The sequence below is a fragment of the Peromyscus californicus genome, unplaced genomic scaffold, assembly GCF_007827085.1.
Source record: "Peromyscus californicus insignis strain IS unplaced genomic scaffold, ASM782708v3 Scaffold_13__1_contigs__length_99412109, whole genome shotgun sequence".
NCBI lineage: Eukaryota > Metazoa > Chordata > Mammalia > Rodentia > Cricetidae > Peromyscus > Peromyscus californicus.
The window spans coordinates 99,386,337-99,408,753 of record NW_026294424.1 but is presented as its reverse complement, the minus strand read 5'-3'; the positions used below and the strand labels follow the sequence as shown (position 1 = coordinate 99,408,753).

At 42.0% G+C, this 22,417-nt stretch overlaps 1 protein-coding gene and 1 long non-coding RNA gene across 16 annotated transcripts in view; one reads left to right on the top strand and one right to left on the bottom strand.

Annotated features, from left to right (window-relative positions):
* Nucleotides 1–6,082: 6,082 nt before the first annotated feature.
* Nucleotides 6,083–7,571, bottom strand: LOC128108990 (uncharacterized). Its single transcript, XR_008217627.1, has 3 exons — nt 6,995–7,571; nt 6,735–6,795; nt 6,083–6,194 (listed from the first exon to the last, which is right to left on the bottom strand). It is a non-coding gene; the product is annotated as an uncharacterized LOC128108990 (long non-coding RNA).
* A 925-nt stretch (nt 7,572–8,496) lies between these two features.
* Nucleotides 8,497–22,417, top strand: part of Rnf212 (ring finger protein 212) — a 77,549-nt gene continuing 63,628 nt past the window's right edge. For 6 of the 15 annotated variants that reach the window (XM_052735793.1, XM_052735795.1, XM_052735801.1 and 3 more), the window contains exon 1: nt 8,497–8,651. In XM_052735793.1, the coding sequence (XP_052591753.1) occupies nt 8,625–8,651 (27 nt within the window). In that variant the 5' untranslated portion in view covers nt 8,497–8,624. Of the gene's footprint in view, nt 8,652–11,593; nt 11,684–22,417 lie in introns of all 15 variants that reach the window. The other 9 variants (XM_052735800.1, XM_052735796.1, XM_052735802.1 and 6 more) reach the window with 5 other exon arrangements.

Genomic DNA, 22,417 nt, shown 5'->3' with positions numbered 1-22,417 from the left:
AACCCTAACCCTAACCCTAACCCTAACCCTAACCCTAACCCTAACCCTAACCCTAACCCTAACCCTAACCCTAACCCTAACCCTAACCCTAACCCTAACCCTAACCCTAACCCTAACCCTAACCCTAACCCTAACCCTAACCCTAACCCTAACCCTAACCCTAACCCTAACCCTAACCCTAACCCTAACCCTAACCCTAACCCTAACCCTAACCCTAACCCTAACCCTAACCCTAACCCTAACCCTAACCCTAACCCTAACCCTAACCCTAACCCTAACCCTAACCCTAACCCTAACCCTAACCCTAACCCTAACCCTAACCCTAACCCTAACCCTAACCCTAACCCTAACCCTAACCCTAACCCTAACCCTAACCCTAACCCTAACCCTAACCCTAACCCTAACCCTAACCCTAACCCTAACCCTAACCCTAACCCTAACCCTAACCCTAACCCTAACCCTAACCCTAACCCTAACCCTAACCCTAACCCTAACCCTAACCCTAACCCTAACCCTAACCCTAACCCTAACCCTAACCCTAACCCTAACCCTAACCCTAACCCTAACCCTAACCCTAACCCTAACCCTAACCCTAACCCTAACCCCTAACCCTAACCCTAACCCTAACCCTAACCCTAACCCTAACCCTAACCCTAACCCTAACCCTAACCCTAACCCTAACCCTAACCCTAACCCTAACCCTAACCCTAACCCTAACCCTAACCCTAACCCTAACCCTAACCCTAACCCTAACCCTAACCCTAACCCTAACCCTAACCCTAACCCTAACCCTAACCCTAACCCTAACCCTAACCCTAACCCTAACCCTAACCCTAACCCTAACCCTAACCCTAACCCTAACCCTAACCCTAACCCTAACCCTAACCCTAACCCTAACCCTAACCCTAACCCTAACCCTAACCCTAACCCTAACCCTAACCCTAACCCTAACCCTAACCCTAACCCTAACCCTAACCCTAACCCTAACCCTAACCCTAACCCTAACCCTAACCCTAACCCTAACCCTAACCCTAACCCTAACCCTAACCCTAACCCTAACCCTAACCCTAACCCTAACCCTAACCCTAACCCTAACCCTAACCCTAACCCTAACCCTAACCCTAACCCTAACCCTAACCCTAACCCTAACCCTAACCCTAACCCTAACCCTAACCCTAACCCTAACCCTAACCCTAACCCTAACCCTAACCCTAACCCTAACCCTAACCCTAACCCTAACCCTAACCCTAACCCTAACCCTAACCCTAACCCTAACCCTAACCCTAACCCTAACCCTAACCCTAACCCTAACCCTAACCCTAACCCTAACCCTAACCCTAACCCTAACCCTAACCCTAACCCTAACCCTAACCCTAACCCTAACCCTAACCCTAACCCTAACCCTAACCCTAACCCTAACCCTAACCCTAACCCTAACCCTAACCCTAACCCTAACCCTAACCCTAACCCTAACCCACCTTTCGACCCTTGACCTTTTGATCTTTCGTCCTTTGACCCTTGACCTTCTGATCTTTGACCTTTTGATCTTTTGGCCTTTGACCTTTGACACTTGATCTTTGATCTCTAACCTTTTGACCCTTGCCCTTTTCATCTCTTGACCTTTGACCTTTTTGACCTTCGGTCCTTGATCTTTGATCTCTAACCTTTCGACCCTTGACCTTTTGATCTTTTGACCTTTGACCCTTGACCTTTTGATATTTTACCTTTTGACCTTTGACCCTTGACCTTTTGCTCTTTGACTTTTTGGTCCTTGACCTTTTGACCTTTGACTCTTGACCTTTTGATCTTTGACCTTTTGACCTTCGATCCTTGATCTCTGATCTCTAACCTTTCGACCCTTGACCTTTTGATCTTTTGACCTTTGACCCTTGACCTTTTGTTTTTTTTGACCTTTTGACCCTTGACCTTTTGATCTTTGGCCTTTGACCCTTGACCTTTTGACCTTTGACCCTTGGCCTTTTGACCTTTGACCCTTGCCTTTTGATCTTTTGACCCTTGACCTTTTGATCTTTGCCCTTTTGACCCTTGACCTTTTTTTCTTTTGATCTTTGACCCTTGATCTTTGATCTCTAACCTTTTGACCTTTGACCCTTTGATCTTTTGACCTTTGACCTCTTGATTTTTTGATCGTTACCTTTAACCTTTTGATCTTTGACCCTTGATCTTTGACCCTTGACCCTAACCCCTGACCCTGACCCTGACCTTAACCCTGACCCTTACCCTAACCCCTAACCCTAACCTGTAGTAGAGTTTTCCTGCTTGGCCCACAGTCAGGACAAATCTCTCTCACCTGCCAGTCCTACAGTTGCTCAGACCCGACCAAGTAAAAAAGGAGACTTATGTTGGTTACAAACTGTATGGCCGTGGCAGGCTTCTTGCTAACTGTTCTTACAGCTCAAATTAATCCAGTTCCAGAAATCTATACCTTGCCACGTGGCTCATGGCTTACCAGCATCTTCACATGCTGCTTGTCATCGTGGCAGCTGGCAGTGTCTCTGAATCTATCTTCCAATTTCCACCTATACTTCCTGCCTAGCCACTGGCCAATCAGTGATTTATTTATTTCCCAATCAGAGCAACACATTTGACATACAGACCATCCCACAGCACTAACCCCTAACCCTAACCCTAACCCTAACCCCAACCCTAAACCCTAACCCTAAACCCTGACCCTAAACCCTGACCCCTGACCCCAACCTTGACCCCTGACCCCTGACCTTGTCCATGACTCCTCACCCTCTGACCCTGACCCCTGACCCTCTAACCCTCACCCTTACCCTCTGACCCTCACCCCGACTCTCACCCTGATCCTCTAACCCTGAACCCTCACCCTGACCCTGATCCTCACCCTGACCCTCTAAACCCTCAACCCTCGCCCTGACCTTCTAAATCTGAACCTTCACCCTGACCCTCTAATTCTGATCCTCACCCTGATCCTCTAATCCTGATCCTCAGCAACCCTCTAACCCTGAACCCTCACCCTGACCCTGACCCTCACCTTCACCCTGAACCTGACTCTAACCCTGAACCGACTGTGGTGATATTGTATTCCTCAAAATATTGTGCACTCTAATAAACTTATCTGGGGTCAGAGAACAGAACAGCCACAATATTAAACATAGAGGTTAGGCAGTGGTAGCACACACCTTTAATCCTAGCATTCCAGAGGCCTAGATCCACCTAGATCTCTGTGAGTTCAATTCACCCAATACCTGGCATCAGGTTTGACTTTTATTAATAAGACCCTTTAGGATTCACGCTACACCCGACCCTGACCCTGACTCTGACCCTGACCCTATACCCGAACCTAACCCTAACTCTTCCAACCCTGAACATGACCCTAACCCTTCTAACCCTGACCCTGACCCTAACTCTTCTGACCCCAACTTTAACCCTGACCCTAATCCCTGACCCTGACACAAACAGTGGAATAGAACAGAACAGAATGAAATGGAACGGAAATGGAAAGGAACGGAATGGAGGCCTAAACCTAACCCTAACTCCTAACCCCTAACCCCTAACTCCTAAACCCAGCCCTAACCCTGACCACCCTGAACCTGACCCTGATAATCACCCTGACCCTTATCCTCTAACTCTGATCCTAACCCTGACCCTGACCCCACACCCTGACCCTAACCCTAACCCCCTAAGGCTGCTTGGGTAGGTCATGTGTGTACAGGTCATGGGAGTGGGATTGTGTAGATGCATACCCAGGGGTGGGATTTTGTAGAGAGGATAATAGTGGAATATTTATTTTTGTTTTTGTTTTGTTTTTGTTTTTTTTGAAGGGCATAATTTTATTTTAATTTTTCTTTATTAAGAAATTTTCTACTCACTCTACATAAATATCCCATCAACTCCCTCCTCCCACCCCACAGCCCTCCCTCCCAACCTCTAACCCTAACCCTAACCCTAAGCCTAACCCTCTAATCCTAACCCTAACCCTTGACCCCTGACCCCGACCCCGACCCCAACTCTGACCCTAAACCCAACCCTAACCCCAACCCCTAACCCCTAAACCCTAACCCCGAACCCCGAACCGCTAACCCGAACCCCTAACCCCTAACCTGAACCCCTAACCCGAAACCTGAACTCTGAGCAAAAATCCTCTTTCAAAGTTCAAAACTGCACATATATAAACATTAGCTCATCTCACTCACAGATAGAGAAAATAACCACTAATAATTAAATCCTCACATCCTTACCTTCACCCAGGGTTATTTACACAAGACCATAACTTAAGACATTACTGCTCAAACTCCTGAGATGAAGTTTTAGCCATTTGCTAGTAACTGAGTTAAGGCAGTTACTTCCCACTGACCCAAGGAAATTGCATACAAGGTCAGGCAGGGGATAGTTGTCAAGCTTCTTGTGCAAAATAAGTATTAATTCCTTCTCAGCCAGGTGCTATTCCTAGATTTTCTCCTCATAAATTACTCTGATTGATATTACTAACCAAATGTTACATGCTCTGACATAGATTGCTTAGCCACCTAGCATATGTCCCCCTCCCGATCAGAAAGCAGCTGCAGCCTGGACAAGTGGGAAAGGTGGCGCCAAAGACAGTTTACTTTCTTGTGACTTACTGACCCCTAACCTAACCAATTCTAGGTTATAGTTTGAGCACATAAATTCTGTAACTGATCTTAGCCTTAGTTGACCCTAACAGAGGACTCACCTTTAATCACTCCCCCTTTTGTTTTGTAATTAGAAGCTGACAATTATTGCTTTATGTGTGGATCCTTATCACCTCTCTCAATGACCCTGAAAATTTCAAGCCTCGCATTGCTTTGCCAAAGAATTACTGCATATGTATATATACTGACATTCTGAGAGCACTGGAGAGAACTGAATGAGAACAGAGATGAGGACAGAGGTAGAAAGAAGTAGGTAGAATGATGAGAGAACAGCAGAAGGGACTGAGAGCAGGAGGCACTAAGAAGAGTTAAGTAAGAGAACAGAAAAAAAACTGTGTAGATGGAATTGACTTAGAAGAATAAAGTGAATGGACTAACAAACTCAGTTAGCTAAGATTCATTGAATATCCCTCAGATTAGTATGCTTAGCCCCTTGCAGCATCTGTTCTTGACCCTGATAAAAATCTCTTCAAGGCAGGCACTTGGGGGAATTTGTTACCTAACCTTCTAACCCTAACCCTAACCCTTGACTCTAACCCCTTACCTGACTCTAAACTTAACCCTAACCCTCTAACCCTAACACTCACCCTACCCTGTCTATTCTGAACCCTATTCCTAACCTTAACCTCAACCCTGAGTTATTCTGACCCTGATAGTAGCCTTCTATCCTTGACTCTCTCACCCCTTGACCCTCTGACCTTGTCCATGACCCTAACCGTCTAACCCTTTACCATTAATCATAACCTACCCCTAATCCCTAACACATAAACCATAACCTAAGTCTAACCCTAACCCTAAACCCTGAGTTACAGGACCCGACCCCGACCCCGACCATCTTGATCAGTACCCTGACCAGGATACTGACCTCAACCTATCCCAACCCCAATCCTCTAACTCTCCCACCCTCTAACCCCCTAACCCTTGACTCTAATGCTGACCTAAGCCTACACCCAGACCCTAACCCTGACCCTCTAACCATGACCCTGACCTTGAGTTACCCTGTCCCTGAACTATCTACAGCTCTGTAGATACCTATAGCTCAGGAGAGAAAGGTACCCTGACTGTCAGAATTCAGACTATAGCTACAGTTGTGAAGGGAAGGTACCCTGAATACTTACAGCAGTGAGGAGAAAGGAATCACAACTGTCAGGAAGTCAGGCTATACCCGAAGTTGTGTTCCAGTTGAGGATGATCTCACAGCAGGATGAAGGAATCTTGCTCCTCTTTGAGAGAAAGCCATTACAGCCAGGCTCTGCTCCACTCCCCTATGGGAGTTTCCCAGCAGAGGTGTTCATTGTTTTTCTGCTCTGCTCTGCTGTACTATGGAGTTTCCCAGCACAGATGTCTATTTCTTCTCAGATCCATCCCAAATTGTTACTTCTCTGCTTCACTCAACTGAGGGAAACCACTGTAGAAATGTAGCAGTCTATTCCAGTTCCATGCAAAAAGTTGTTACTTCTGCACTGCTCCCAAAAGGTAGTTTCTCATCAGAGGTGCCCATTGCTTCTCTGCTCCACTCCATGAGGAAGTTTTGATCTGCTAAAGCAAAAGAAGTTCTTCACCCAAAACTGATTCAAAATACATACATTTAGGCCGGGCGGTGGTGGCGCATGCCTTTAATCCCAGCACATGGGAGGCAGAGGCAGGCGGATCTCTGAGTTCGAGGCCAACCTGGGCTACAGAGTGAGTTCAAGGAAAGGTACCAAAGCTACACAGAGAAACCCTTTTGCTTTAGCAAAAACTGTCCCTTGGCTTTTGACTCTAATTTCCCCTCTTACTCAACTGAGCACAGTCACAAAAAATATGCCTTTTGTAAGACAGCATAGCTCTCATGGTGCTGTGATTCAAATGGCAATATCTGTTAAGGCATTGTTTTCTTGTTTTCTTTCTTAAAATAATGCATGGCAACTGCAATTCACCTACCTGAAATAGAGGCATATGGTTTTGTGAGAATTTAATAATCATCAACGCACTATAAGCTGTGCTCATTTACACTGTTTCTTTTGTTTAAAACTTCCAGGGCACATAACAATTTCTTCAGAGGCACAGTTGTATCACCTAGCACATGAAAATTACCTTTCATATCTCCTAGAACTGTGATGATGTTCTTTGATATTATAGTCTTCCAAACTGTATCCTAAAATATAGTACCAGAAAATGTATGTTATATTATTGAAAATTATGCAGAATTTAAGTTACTATCTTCAGTGAACCTTAGTACTATGATTGATTCATTCACATCATTCATCTTCTTTCTCAATCATATTAGAGGAGCAAAAATAACCAAAGAACAGTTGCCCCCTTATTTTAAAATATAAAGAAAAATTCTGTCTTACCTATAGTAGTGAGGTTCCTGTAAGTCTCCAACATCACATCTTTGTAGAGATTCTTCTGGGAAGGATCCAGCAAAGTCCACTCTTCCCAAGCGAAGTCAACATGCACATCATCATAGGTCACTGCATTCTAAAACATCCCATACATGTGTACAACAGAAAGCATGATACTGACAACATAGCATAGTCATATAATTCTTGTGCTCCCCACACTTATTCCATGACATATACATTATAATGTAACCACTAAGTCATTTTGAAGAAAACTTGATAGGAGGGTCATCTCTGTCATTTCTGTACCGTTTGAGTGGAATATCACCTTACAAGAGAAATGCCTATTAACAAACACAGAGAGACAAATAAACAGATCAACAGTACAGAGTACACATGAGAGAAATTGTATGAGCAGTTACTAACAACAGAGAAGAAAAATAAGATAGATAAACTGGCTCACACCTTTAACCCCAGCACTCAGAAGGAAGAGGCAAGTATATCTGTCTCTGAGTGGAATGCCAACCTAGTCTATGCAATCAAGTCCAGGACAGCCAGAAGTACATATTGACACCCTGTCTCCCATGTAAAAAAATTAATCAATCTTGCCAGGTGGTAGTGGTGCATGCCTTAAATCCCAGCACTCAGGAGGCAGAGGCAGGCAGATCTCTGTGAGTTTGAAGTAATCCTGGTCTACAAAGTGAGTTCCTGGAAAGGCGCAAAGCTACACAGAGAAACCCTGTCTCAAAAAAAAAAATCAGTCAAACTAAGAAAAATGATAGAAAGAACTCAGAGGTCTTTACTGAAGTGCCTACAAAGAGTTATGCATTCATTCCAGTTCTGTATTCACCTTCCAGAAACCTGAAGTGCCCTAATTTATACTATAACATCAATAAGATTTTACTAACAGGTAGAAAGCACTTTCAGTTCACCTGAACTCAGCATGAAGCCACAGAACAAACATCTCCTTTTGTGTCCTTAAATCTCTCTTTACTTTTTTGTTTGTTTGTTTGTTTTTGTTTTTGTTTTTTGAGACAGGGTTTCTCTGTGTAGCTTTGGAGCCTGTCCTGGAACTCACTCTGTAGCCCAGGCTGGCCTCGAACTCACAGAGATCCACCTGACTCTGCCTCCCGAGTGCTGGGATTAAAGGCGTGCGCCACCAACACCCGGCAAATCTCTCTTTAAAATAGTTAATATTCTGGGCATCCTTCCACCTGTGGGACAGGGAATCACTCCACTCAACATTGAGGAAAGAACTGTGCAAGCTAGCCACAATGTGCCCAGGAGGAAGAATGGGAAGTGCCTATGGAGTGCAGGAAGATAATAGGGTCAGCAAATGGAGCCTGGGGCAAGTGCTATTGAAATGCACATCTCTGCAGCTCTGGAAAAGGTCTGGGTCTAGGCTGAAGGGCAGGGTCAGAACCATTGTGCTGTGTCTTTAAACGCACTGTAATCCTATGGGAGGTGCTTCTGTCACTCGGGCCTTACTAGCCAATCAGGGCCTCCAGGCCAAACTGCCAGTCAGAAGTGGTGCAGAATCTTTCCCGGAGCCACACAGCAGGCTTGGTTTTGCCGAGGAGCTGTCGCCAGTGTTTTCCTGTGCTGTGCTGTGAGCACTGCTGCAGGGAGCTGTGAGGGGGCCATGGGCAAGCTGGGAAGCCATAACATGGTGAGTGAGGGGCTGCTGCCCCCAGATGGGGAAGAGTCAATGGGGAGGTACAGAAGCTAGTGTGGTGGATCCTCCCTGGGGCTGGGTGGGAATCTGTAGCCAGATTTCCTGTTCTGTGAGTACCCATGTGGTCCCTGCAACTTCCTGGTCCCAGGCACAGGCCTCTGAATAACTTTGCTCTGTGGGCTGCATCTATGCCGAGCAATTTGGGAGGGGGACCCGTGTGTAGAAATATATTCATAGTCAACAACAACAACATGCTTTTGGTGCATCCATGGACGGCAGGTTGCCAAACTTGGAGAGGCCTAGTTTCTCCAGTATCTTCTAGACATTCAGCACTTTGCATTTAACCTTTACGTGTAAGGTCCATTTACAGTTAATTTTGTGGAGTTGCTAAAAGGCATCTCTTGTGTTGGATAGCACTCCATTACTTAGCTGTGATGTAGAAGAGTAGAATTGGTGATATAAAGGATTTACACAAAGGAGAAAGGGAGGCTGTCTCTAAATAAAACACCCCAAAGATACTATGCTAACTAGGTTTGGTAGAGATAAGGATGCTAGGATACACTTTTTTTTCCCCACCAGGATTGTCCAGATATTTGGCTCCAAACCATTATAAAGGAGACACCCCTGATTTAAAACCAGTCACTAAGCTCATCTCCATAACAAAGAACAGGCCTCTAACAAGCTGCTCAAGGAGGTATTACAGGGTCACAACCTACTTTAAGGCCTGGTGTGCCTTAAAGTTCCAGTTTTCTTCTTGAGAAAAGCATAGTTCTGAGAGATGAGCAGCATGACACCAGGTGACAACTTTTTGAAAAGTAAAACACCAATGTGTTAAGGACTGGTCAAGCAAAGCTTTCATTTAAGCCCTCAGGCAGGGAGGAGGAACATCTTGGGAAAGTTAACAGTCTGGGGTCTGGGCATTGGGTGCTTTGCCTAAGGCCTTGATATATTGAGAATAAAACAGAGCTCATTCTCTAAAACCAGGAATATAGAGCTGGTAATAATCTGGGGCCAGGGCCTTTGTGGAGGGGTTGCTTCAGATCCTTAGAACCCAACTCTTCCTGCCACATGGAGCTGTGGTTATCGGTGCCAAGGCCACTGTGGGCTTAGTCAGGGATGTTCTTGAGATGCCCTGTGTTCCCCTTGTGCAGCATTGTTTGTAGCCTACTCCTGAGTTTGTACCATTGTATGATACTTTCTGCTTACTTACTTCATAGAAGTTCCTCATTTCCTTCCATTTTTTTCCCCTGGAAGTAGTATCAAGAAGCTATTCTTCTTAAGAAGCTTACTTAGCATGAGACATAGCTTGTACAAAACCTCCCCACCCCAGCTTTTCTTTCTTCTACTTTACACTTTTTCTTTTTGTTTTTTTTTTTTTTTTGGTTTTTCGAGACAGGGTTTCTCTGTGTAGCTTTGCGCCTTTCCTGGGACTCACTTGGTAGCCCAGGCTGGCCTCGAACTCACAGAGATCCGCCTGCCTCTGCCTCCCGAGTGCTGGGATTAAAGGCGTGCGCCACCACCGCCCGGCCTACTTTACACTTTTTCTATCTTTCTCATTCCCTGGCACTTTCACCTCAGGACCCCATCACTGAAAATGACCTGGTGTACTTCAGAAATAATTCTGATAATATCTTTGCTATGTAAGTCTACCATCTTCCTAAGTGGCTAGACTTGCAGTCTTCTGTCCCTATTTAAATTGTTCAAAGTGTAACCTGAAGCCTGAACCTAAAAGACATAAGGATGACAGCATATGTGGAATGCAAAATATGTCTAGGCTGGCTCCTCTTTGAGCATTAGCCAGAGATAGATACATGCTCTCATTAAAGAGATTTTTCTTCATTAATCTCCTAAATGTGTGGAGTAATTTCTTCCTGGAAAGACATAATTTTAGAGCAGCTGCATTTCCAGCCTTTTAGAAAAATGTTTCTGAGACAAGCTCTGTTCTATTGACACAAGTGGCCTTGATTTCAGACTGTTGTACTCCAGGGCAATGACCTTGTTGTCCTCTGTATTATACCTCTAAAACTCTTAAATGTCTGTACCACTTCAGAGTTTTTAAATTATCCATTTGAATCATATAGAGGACTGTCCATTTCAATTCCAGGAAGGATTTGCGTGTGGAGCATGGCTTCTGCCTTCAAATCAGAATAGGAGGAACAGTGTATTGTGTACACTGCAGGGGGAAACAGGGTAGGCAGTCAGCTGCTGCTGTCACCATAATGAAAAAGTCACCATTATGATTGTGGCAGGAGGGGCTAATTTTTAATTTCCCAGCATGTATTAATTCATGTCATGTGAATGAAGACAGACCAGATTGGTGGGTATGCAATTTGAGAAAGTTACCTTGAGGCAATAAATATTGAATTTGCAATTAGGGAACTCTCCTATGCAGATATGCTCATTTAAGTCAGCTTAGAGGTTTGAGAAACAGGCCATTGACTGTAACTCTGTGTGTCAGGTTAAAGATCTCAACAGCCAACATGTGCATATAGGCAAGATCAGTCAGTCTCTTATTAATGGCCTTCCCTCTATTAGGGAAGGGCCTACTCTTTTTCAAAGTCAATATAGCTAACTTTTTTAATCTTAAAAATACATTATTTTTTGGGGCTGGAGAGATGGTTCAGCGGTTAAGAGCACTGACTGCTCTTCCAGAGGTCCTGAGTTCAATTCCCAGCACCCACATGGTGGCTCACAACCATCTGTAATGAAATGAGATCTGGCACCCTCTTCTGTATACATAATAAATAAATAAATATTTTTTTTAAAAAATACATTATTTTTATCATTTAAAAATTATTGGTGTCGTTTTTAAACATTTTCTTTATGTGAATTAGTACTCTTATCTCTATTTGTTTCTGTTCTCTAATGTTTCTTGATCATTAAGAATTTCATTCCTTTTTTTCTCAAATGCTACTTATTTATTTATTTCTGTTTAGAGTAATATCTCCTGTAGCCCAGGCTTACCTGGAGCTATGAAGTTGAGAATTATTTTGAACACCTAAAACTGCCTCTGCTGCCTAGTGCTGGTAAGACAATCCTGCACCTCCTCCCAGGCTGGGCCTTGACTAGTCAGTGAGAAGGATAAGAGAATAGTAAATGAGTGTCCTCCAGTCTCTGTGACTTTTATCAGAGAGTTACAAATGAAGAAGGACCTGTGCAAGAACTGAGTTCACTGACCAACTTTGAAGCTGATATAGTCACAGCACAGAAAGGGAATGGCAGGAAGGAGGGTGAGCACTTTCCTGCTTTTGGCAGTAGTTGATATTAGCAAACTTGAGACAGGTAATCAATTTTAGATGCTCCATAAATATCCTGACTGGCCATTTCTTGAGGTCCACAGACCAGGACCATCTAGAATCTGGGTAAAGGACTGACCTTATCATGGAACCAGATTACTGCAGTCACACTAGTTCAACCAAAATAGAGGATCTTTATAAAAAGTTGTGGCCCTGCCTAACAGGATTGGTATTTTCCAGGTTTAAGATGCACAGGCTGAGAGAAAATATGTGAATAATCCTTGGTGTGCTCTCATACAAATCCCTGGTCTCTGGAGCATATGGCCCAAAAGCCTGCTTCAATTTTTCAAAATAATTATTTGAAATAAAAACTACATCATATCCACAGTCTCTTCATTGCCCCCAAGCCCTGCCATGACCCTTCATTGTTTTCTAATTCATGGTCTCTTTTTTGCTTTAACAACAGTCACTGTTTGAATGTGACCTATGTTTGGCTGCAGAACTTCCCAGCTAAGAAGCAAAGGATTGGCTACATTGGACATTGAGTGTGTAATGGAATGTGCACACAAAGGACCTGTGCCTTGGACAAAGAATAGGAAGTGTTTTGGGAGAGTGGAAGAATGTCTACTAAAATGCAAACTTTCCAGACTAAGGCCCTGTCTGCTGGGCTGGAAGGGCAGAGCTGGGGAGGCCTGTGCTGTCTGAGTCATTTGATCTCTGCTCACCCAGTAGGGGAGCTGCTAATATTCTGAGGCCCAGTAGGGTGACCCTAGCTAATGAGGGACTTAGCAAGGCTTAGCAATAGGAGTACTAGCTTTCAGGTTCTTTCCAAGATTTTCTGCTTCTGCTGTACAGAGTTAGTTGTAAGGAAGACCACATGCCATGCCATGGTGAGTGTGGGGTGTTCAGAGCAGGTGTGCTGTGCTGTCATTTCTGCTGGGACTTGGATGGACCATGAGCCAGACTATGGTTCTGTTGGTCCATGTGATGACCTGGGCAGTGGCCCTTGTCCTCTGTGTCTCCCTGTGTGAAATTTCCTGGGGAGGGGGAGGCTCTGCAGCTTTGTCATGGGAGAATATGATACGTGGAGTATCACTGTCCAGTGTGCACACACAGGCATTGCTTTAGTGGGAAGTGGAAAGACAGACTGGGAAACTGAAGGTCTGGTTTCTAGAAGTTCTGAACATTGCACTCTACTTTCAGGTTTGTCTTATAAATGTTACAAATAATTTAGAAACTGGTAGAAACATGTGATGGGAATCATCCTTCAGTAATACATGATTAGAATGTTTTTAAATTTATGATACCAGCTTGACCTGATTCAGAAAAGTTCAGTTCCAGGGGAGAAAAGAAGTTTCTGAACTTGCATGGTATTGGGCAGGTGTATAAAGCAGACTCCACATCATGTGCCATAACCTATGTGGCAGGAAATAGACATTAAATTATTCTTCTACACTATTGTATGATTAGGCATCATTGAGGCTGGGTTTACCTGAAACCAGGAGACATGAGAGTTTGCAGAGCCATAGGAGGAGATTAACTCCATTTGCCAAGAGAGTGATAGAGCATGGGGCCTGTTGGTTGTTTTTATTCTTTGTTCTTTTGGCTCTCTGGGGGGGCCTACCACCCAGCTCCCAAATAAATCACACATGGAGGCTTATTACTTATAAATGCCTAGCCTTAGCTAGCTTTTCATAACTTAAATTATCCCATCTACCTTTTACCTCTGTGCTTTTTCCTTTTCTTCTATAATCTTACTATCACTCTTACTCCGTTGCTGGCTGTGTCGCTGGGTGGCTGGCCCCCTCTTTTCTCACTCCTTGATCTTGTTCCTTTTCTCTCTTGGTATTTATCCCCTCTGCCTGCTGCCTCACCTATCCTCTTTCCTGCCTTGCTATTGGCCATTCAGCTCTTTATTAGACCATCAGGTGTTTTAGACAGGCAGAGTAGCACAGCTTCACAGAGTTAAACAAGTGCAACAAAAAAGAATGCAACACATCTTTGCATCATTAAATAAATGCTCCACAGCAGAAACAAATGTAATACATCTTAAAATAATATTCCACAACTGGGGCCTCTCTGTTTGGAGGAAATATCAGTAGCTGGAGGGTCATAAACATAACTGTTTAAGGATCACTTTGAGTTAATTTTGTGGGAATTGTGAAGTCTGTTAATTTCTATACACATAAAATTATGGGAAATTGGTAACATTAGTCAAGATCACACTTTTCCTGCCTGAGTTTCCATTGGTCTTTTGATTAAAAGTTGACTATATTTTTTTTGCTTTTATTCTTGGCTCTTTCTCTTTCCTTTATTCTTTCACAAATATTGTACATATTCTTGATTGTTGTAGTTTTGTAGAAGTCACATTGTGTCAATAAGCGTATTATTTTTTCATAATCCCATTGAGCATCTGAGTGTTTCCACTGTGAATGTAGCTTTGGAATCAGGTATCCTGTTATAAATTTTTGGGAATTTTCTTTGGACTGTATCCAATTCATGTTGCAAATTTACCATACACACATCTTAATATTGATGCATCATGTTCCCATGGATCATTTATTTACTTCTGTGTTTATTTAGGTTTTGTTGTTGTTGTTGTTAATCTATGAAAGACTTTTAGTTTATTGGATAAAAAATTCTATGGGCCTGGGCAGGTGGCACAGCATGTATTCTTCTTGGGGATGACCTGAGTTCATATCCCAATGCCCAAGTTTGGAGGCTCATAACCACCTACTACTCCAGATACAGGATCTGACACCACACCCTCTTTTCCTGTATGTCACCTGTATATGCATGGAGCATATTCTCTCTCACACAGAGACATGCACAAAATGTGGGGATAAACTTTCCTTTCAAAAGTTCTTGTGACTCATAAAGCAATTAGAGCCAAACAAGTTGCTTTAGGCTTTAGGTGTATAATACAAATCACACACTGTTTCTTTAAAAAATCTGTTATCTTGCATTTGGTTTGGAAAAGTTTTCATTTCCTCACTCTGATGCAGACTTACAGGCAATCATTAGTTATGGAAACAAAATGATGCCTAAGTGATCCTAACAATATCCTTTTCTTTATTATAAGAGAATGAAATCCTTTTAGTAATCAAAACTATTTTCTACAAAGTAAAAACATCAGAAGGCTTCACACAAAATTCTCCAATTTTGATGGAACAGCCCCCCCCAAGTCCATTTTCTATTATTAGCAAAGGAGAGAACCTGAGTGCACAGGATGAGTACTGGCCAGTGATTTCTTGTGGTTAAATTTTGATTAGAATCTTGTTTAAGGGATCATGATATATATATATATTTGTAGATATGTCTTTTTGCCTTGTTTGGTCACTAGTGCCATCTATGTTGTTGAACTTTACTAATTGTCATCTAAATTTATTATTTCTCTGGAAAATGATGGAACTTTACCTTTTTTTTCAGAAATTTTACTATATTATGTTTTTAGTTCCTTGAGTTTTTGTTGGTTTGGGAAGTTTCTGTGGAGAGACAGTTTTAGTTTTCTTGATTTCAGAGGCTTGCTTCTCATTTCTTGACATATCTGTGTAGCTGGAGTTTTCTCTCCAGGTCCCACAAGCCCTGGCAGTCCCTTAGCCCACTTATAAAATAAACATACAGATGCTTATATTATTTAAACTGCTTGGCCATTAGCTCAGGCCTATCATTGTCTAGCTCTTACTCTTATATTCAGCCCATTTCTATTAATCTATACTTTGCCACGTGGATCATGGCTTACTGGTACCTTACATTTTCCTTGTCCTGGTGGCGGCTGCAGTCTCTCTCCCTGCCTTCCTGTTCCCTCAATTCTCCTCTCTGTTAGTCCCGCCTATACTTCCTGTCTGGCTACTGGCCAATCAGTGTTTTATTTATTAACACATTTGCCATACAGCACTTCCCCTTTTCTTTTTTTTTAAAAGGAAGGTTTTAACTTTTACATAGTAAAATTACAGATAACAAAACAATTATCAAGCAAGAATTACAGTTATAATATCTAGTCTATAATAACTAGTCTATTTGGCAAAATTAAAGAAGATATCCTATCTATCTTATATTTGTGAGTCTAAGGTTTCATATCTAACATATCTTTTATCATAACTAAGGAAAATTGTATCTAGCTTCAACTACATCAAAGACCTCAGAAGGATATAATATTACCTGAGAAATGGGAGAAGGATGCAAGCAACTTTTGGGAGTATTGCAGTGTAGACAGAGACAGCTGGCAGCCTGGACAGTCATCCAAAGTTCTCTTGTAAAGTTGGGGCATCTGCCTTCAGCCCACAGGCCTAGAGTCTCTCAGTCATTTTTTTCTATGTCCTGTAGAATGTCTGGCAGTTTTCTCTGTGAAGCAGGAACCTAAAGGACCATTTTGCCAAGCAAAGTTCAGTGGTCACCTTTCCACGGGTCCTGCATGTACAGTATCAAGCAGTCCAGGCAAGAACAGTTTCTTGCCCAAATGGCTACTTTTGCCAAGGTGAAGATAAACTCCTTATGGAGTGTCTTTGATGCCCATTCTCTTCTCTGAAGTAAATCAGTGCTGCCAGGAGCAGACATGTCTTACTGTCCAGAAAGTCTAAATTTTTAAAAATATTTTAAATGCCATATTCTGTAGGTCTTTGAAGTGTTTGAAGATTACCTGTCTATCTGAAATATATCTATGTATACCTAGAAAACTTAACTAACATGCTACAAGTTTGACTATCATTGAAGACTAATTATTAATCTGTATTTCCTAATTATCCATTACAATCTAAATGAGTTACATAAACATAATACCTCAAACAAGAATAGAAATATATATACAGTATAACAAAATTAAGTTTAAACTTGTATCAATAAACCAAAATCCATACCAATGTAAAACATTTTAAACAAGGTGTTCTTTAAAAGTAGGTTCATTAATCTATCCTTTAATCTTATCATATCTAAACTATCCCCTTTTTTTCTTTAGAAAGAGATTGTATTTATAATCAACCTGTTTTAAATAAAAATATTGGTTTTTCTCTGTCCCACACCAGAGGGCTCTTCTGATTCGGGACACAAGAATCTCTTAACCTTTTTTTTTTTTTTAGCAATATGTCTGGGTTTAGAGGGGGAGTGAGCCAATTCCATCTCCAAAGCCAGATTGGTATATTTGGAAATTTGGGCATAGCATCTCTTACTACTTCCTGCTGGAGGGGGGCGCTGTATCTTATGGGGACACAAAGAAAATTTTAGGCTTATGGGGTAGTCCGTGAGGCTGTATTGTCTGAGCCAGTTGCCTTGAAACCATTCTGGATGTTGGATCATCTGGGCCATGGTGTCATCGGAGACCTTTCAGGGGGTCTTGACTGGTCAAACCTGATGCATCTTAATCTGGAACAAATCCATAGCCTCTGGCTTTCTGTGGAAACAAAAGCAGAGCCTCTTTTCCAAAGCAACATATCCTTATATCCAAATTTTGAAGTCAAGGTACCTTTAAAATATACATTTTGGCATAACTCAACAGCTTTTACAATCAAATGTTTCTTCAGTTATGAATATCAAAGAGAACATAATCTAGATTCTCTGTGTGATAGCCATCTTTACGTGGCTTATTTTTTATATTAATTGCTGTGGGATGTTCTGTATGGCAAATGTGTTGCTGATTGGTCAATAAATAAATCACTGATTGGCCATTGGCTAGGCAGGAAGTATAGGCGGGACAAGGAGGAGAATAAAGCTGGGAAGTGGAAGGCTGAGTCAGAGAGACACTGCCAGCTGCCACGATGACAAACAGCATGTGAAGATGCTGGTAAGCCACAAGCCACGTGGCAAGGTATAGATTTATAGAAATGGATTAATTTAAGCTGTAAGAACAGTTAGCAAGAAGCCTGCCACGGCCATACAGTTTGTAACCAATATAAGTCTCTGTGTTTACTTGGTCAGGTCTGAGCAGCTATGGGACTGGCAGGTGAGAGAGATTTGTCCTGACTGTGGGCCAGGCAGGAAAACTCAAGCTACAATTAATTTTACTGTCTCTTTAAAGACTTTATTTTAAAAAAACTATCTATTTGTTTATATAACTGCATATATTCCTTTTTCTCTCTCTTTCAAGCCTACATACATTTTTACAAACATTGTAAACTATTTCATCTGAATCTGTCTTATTGTGAACCTATTGCTTTAAACTGCAGCATTCTAAGACTGAAACGGCACTGTGGCTGCTGGCTCTGCCCATTTTAGCTTTCCAACATGGCGGTGGTACATTTTCCACCAGCTCTGGAAATAGTGGGTCTGTGCTTCTATCAAAGCAGCAGGTAGCCCAGAAACTGCTTTTTTTTTTTTTTTTTTTTTTTGGTTTTTTGAGACAGGGTTTCTCTGTGTAGCTTTGCGCCTTTCCTGGAACTCACTTGGTAGCCCAGGCTGGCAAGAAACTGCTTTAAAAAAAAAAACTATATCCAACACACAGCATAGTGTGCAGCTTGGAGACACCTGTGTAACATAGCCTAGGTCAAGCCTGCACGCATGCCATGAACCCGCCATAGCTCAAACCTGAATGTTGCAGCATCTAGCTGCCCATATGAGATATGAAGCAGGAACCTGGTTTTGGCTCCATTTAGAATTGGTTATTAAATATTCTCAGGTTTAAGGTGGAAACTTGAGCCATTGGGCGCTGGAGTTTTCTCTCCAGGTCCCACAAGCCCTGGCAGTCCCTTAGCCCACTTATAAAATAAACATACAGATGCTTATATTATTTAAACTGCTTGGCCATTAGCTCAGGCCTATCATTGTCTAGCTCTTACTCTTATATTCAGCCCATTTCTATTAATCTATACTTTGCCACGTGGATCATGGCTTACTGGTACCTTACATTTTCCTTGTCCTGGTGGCGGCTCCAGTCAGTCTCCCCCTTCCCTTCCTATTCCCTCAATTCTCCTCTCTGTTAGTCCCACCTATACTTCCTGTCTAGCTACTGGCCAATCAGTGTTTTATTTATTAACACATTTGCCATACAGAAAATCCCACAGCATATCTGTGTTTTCCAGTTGTTTCTATCTTCATGTTTGGGTTTTTGCAGCTTAAGTGATTGATATGGTTAATATATTCATTTTGTGTTTTTAAAACCTTCTCAAGGCTGGTCATTGGTGGTGCATGCCTTTAATCCCAGCACTCAGGAGGCAGAGGCAGGTGGATCTCTATGAGTTAAAAGCCAGCCTGGTCTATGTGAGTTCCAGGACAGACTCCAAAGCTATAGAGGAACCCTGTCTCAAAAAACAAACAAAAACAAAAAAAACAAAAAAAATCTTTCTCATATATTATTGTTTCTTTGTCTTAATAAGCTTCAGCTGTCAACATGATATAGCCTAGAGACATCTGAGGGAACATCAATTGAGGCTATTCCTAGATCGGAATCACTATTTACTATGTTTGTGAGAAACTGTATTGATTAATGATTGATATGGGAAGGCTCTTCCACTAAGGTTGCAATACCCTAAGCAAGTGGACCTGAGATGGATAAGAAAGCTAGCTGAGCAGGAGACAGTGACCAAGAAAGAGAGAAAGCCAGTAAGCAAAATTTCCCTGTGATTTTTGCCTTCAGTTCCCAGTATGAGTCTCTATCCTAAGCTCTCACAATTGTGGGTTGTGATCTGGCAATATCAGCCAAATAAACCTGTTCATTATCTCTAGCTGAAGTTTTTCTGTGTCCTACCCAGTCCTCAGCCACTCAGGCCCAAGTAAAAACACAGAGGCTTATATTAATTAAAACTGCTTGGCCATTAGCTCAGGCTTACTACTGACAAGCTCTTGTACTTAAAATCAGCCCATTTCTGAGCCGGGCAGTGGTGGCGCACACCTTTAATCCCAGCACTCGGGAGGCAGAGGCAGGCGGATCTCTGTGAGTTCGAGGCCAGCCTGGTCTACAGAGCAAGATCCAGATAAAGGCGCAAAGCTACACAGAGAAACCCTGTCTCAAAAAAAAACCAAAAAAAAAAAAATAAATAAGCCCATTTCTGTTCATCTATATGTTGCCACATGTTTCATGGCTTTACCTGTGTGCCATTACATTCTGCTCCCTGGATGGCAGGCTGGCGTCTCCTGACTCAGCCTTTCTCTTCCCAGAATTCTCCTTGTCTGTTTATCCTGCCTATACTTCCTGTCTGGCTACTGGCCAATCAGCGTTTTATTAAACCAGTGTACAAAAGCATTATCCCACAGCAATTATCTGAGATGACTTTGGTTAGAAACAAGCAAGTTAGAACAAAATGTGGTACACCAAAGTTATTTTGTTGCTGAGAACTCAGAATGTTGTCTTTTGGAGTAATGTTGAAGATATTAGGACTTTAGATGGCAACAGTCATAGAAAGCTGCACACAGAGTTTAATCAGCTATTCTTGTAGGACTAGGAATATGGGAGTTTTGAAAGTAACAAAGACAGTGGAGATTGAGATCATAGGATTTCAGTGAGTAATAGACTCCATGAAAAATTTAGCTAGGTCATTTGTATACAAATCATTCTTATTTTCTCCACTCCCTGAGAATTGAGTAAAGCAGAATTAAAAAGTAATTAGCCAATTTCTTAGACAAAGTACTGATTCTGTTGTGTGTTTATTACTGATGATTCAATCAGGTCTATAATGTAAAAGAAACAAGTGGTGCAGAAAGAAATAAAAAGTCAGTTTCTTAGAGAAAAACAGCACTAGGTAGTTTCAAATGGGAGTCCTATGGTGAAGCAAAGGCAGGAAATTTCAAGAAGTTTAGCACCATTTAAGAGAAGGCCCTTCTTGGCATGTGAAGCCTAGGAAGGTACCCTAAAGGTAAGACTCCATCCATCTAAGCCTTCAATTTATGGAAGGAATAAGCAACTTGATTTCTAATCCTCAAAATCAACTTCATACAGAACCTGCTGCAACTCTGGTCCAAGTGTGGTAGGGTCCATCACAACTTAGAAGCCAAATTTGGGGGGATTAACCCACATTGTACTGGTCCTGGAAACAAGAACGATGCAAAGTTTATAGGTCATAGATTCTTCCTGTGTGGTTACAGTTCAGCACTATTGCATCCATCTATGTTTGGCAGAGTCAGAAACCCAATGAGGAGACTGTGAGAGTTCATTACATGAAGCTGTGAAGATGAAGCCAGTGTTGTATGTTGAGATGATAGAATATTGAGATACCCAAGCTATGAAATATCTGCCATGGAAAGCTATATGCAGAGTATGGAAGTAGCAAAGGAGAGACACGTATGAAAAATTTCAGGGATAGAGCTAAGCCCTTTGAGAATGAAGCCCCACCTGTCTGAGACAGAGCTACAGGATTTGTTGTTTACCTTGCTGAGTTTTAGTCTTGCCTTGATCCAATCTTCTCTCACTGTGTCCACATTTCTTTCTTTCTTTTTTAAAATTTATTCTCTCATTCATTACATCTTAATTGAGTTTCCCCTCCCTTCACTCCTCCAAGTCCCCTACTGCTCCCCTCTTCACCAGATCCACTCCTCCTTCATTTTGCATTCAGAATAGAACAGATATCCCAGGGATATCAACAAAACCCTCTATAACAAGTTACAATAAGACTAGGCACAAACTCTCATATCAAGGCTGTATGAAGTAACCTAGTAGGAGAAAAATGATTCCATGATCAGGCAAAAGAGTCAAAGACAACACACACACACACACACACACACACACACACACACACACACACACACTCCCACTGTTAGGAGTCCCACAAAAACATCAAGCTACACAACCATAACATATGTGCAGAGAGCCTGGTGCACACCCCTCTAGGCTGTTATTGCTGTTTCAGTCTCTGTGAGCCACTATGAGCTTTGCTTAGTTAATTCTGTGGGCTGTGTTCTCCTGTGTCCTTCTTTAAGTTAGGAAAATTTTCAACTATGAATTTTTTTGAAACTATTTTCTTTAAGCTGAGATTATTCTTCTTCTCTTCCTGTTATTCTTAGGTTTGGTCCTTTCATAGTGTTCCAGATTTCCTGGATGTTCTCTTTCAGGAAATTTTTAGATTTAACTTTTTCTTTGATTGGCATATCCATTTCTTCTATCATATCTTCAAAGCCTGAAATTCTCTGTTCTATGTCTTGCATTTTTTGCCAAGTTTGCCTCTGTAGGTCCTGTTCAATTACCTAGATTTTAATTTCCAGAATTCCTTCAGTTTGTATTTTTTAATTGCTGCTATTTACATTTTCAAGTCTTGTACAGATTCATTCATTTCCTTCACTTTTTTTTTTTTTGCTTTCTTTAAGGGATTTATTCACTTTCTCCAATATTTCATTTATCCTCTCCCTACTTTCTTTAAAGGATTCATTCACTTCCTCTTTAAGGACTGTTATCATCTTTATAAAGGTGGTCTTAATGTCTCCTAATTGTGCTTCAACTGTGTTGGAATATTCAGGGCTTGGTGTAGTAGGATAGCTGGAATCTGGTAGTGACATTGCTCTGGCTGTTGTTGATTTTGTTCTTATGCTGGTGTCCAGGTATCTGGGTTTGAGATGTGTAGATGTAACCAACCATCTTATTAATTAAGAAACACAGAGCCGATTCAG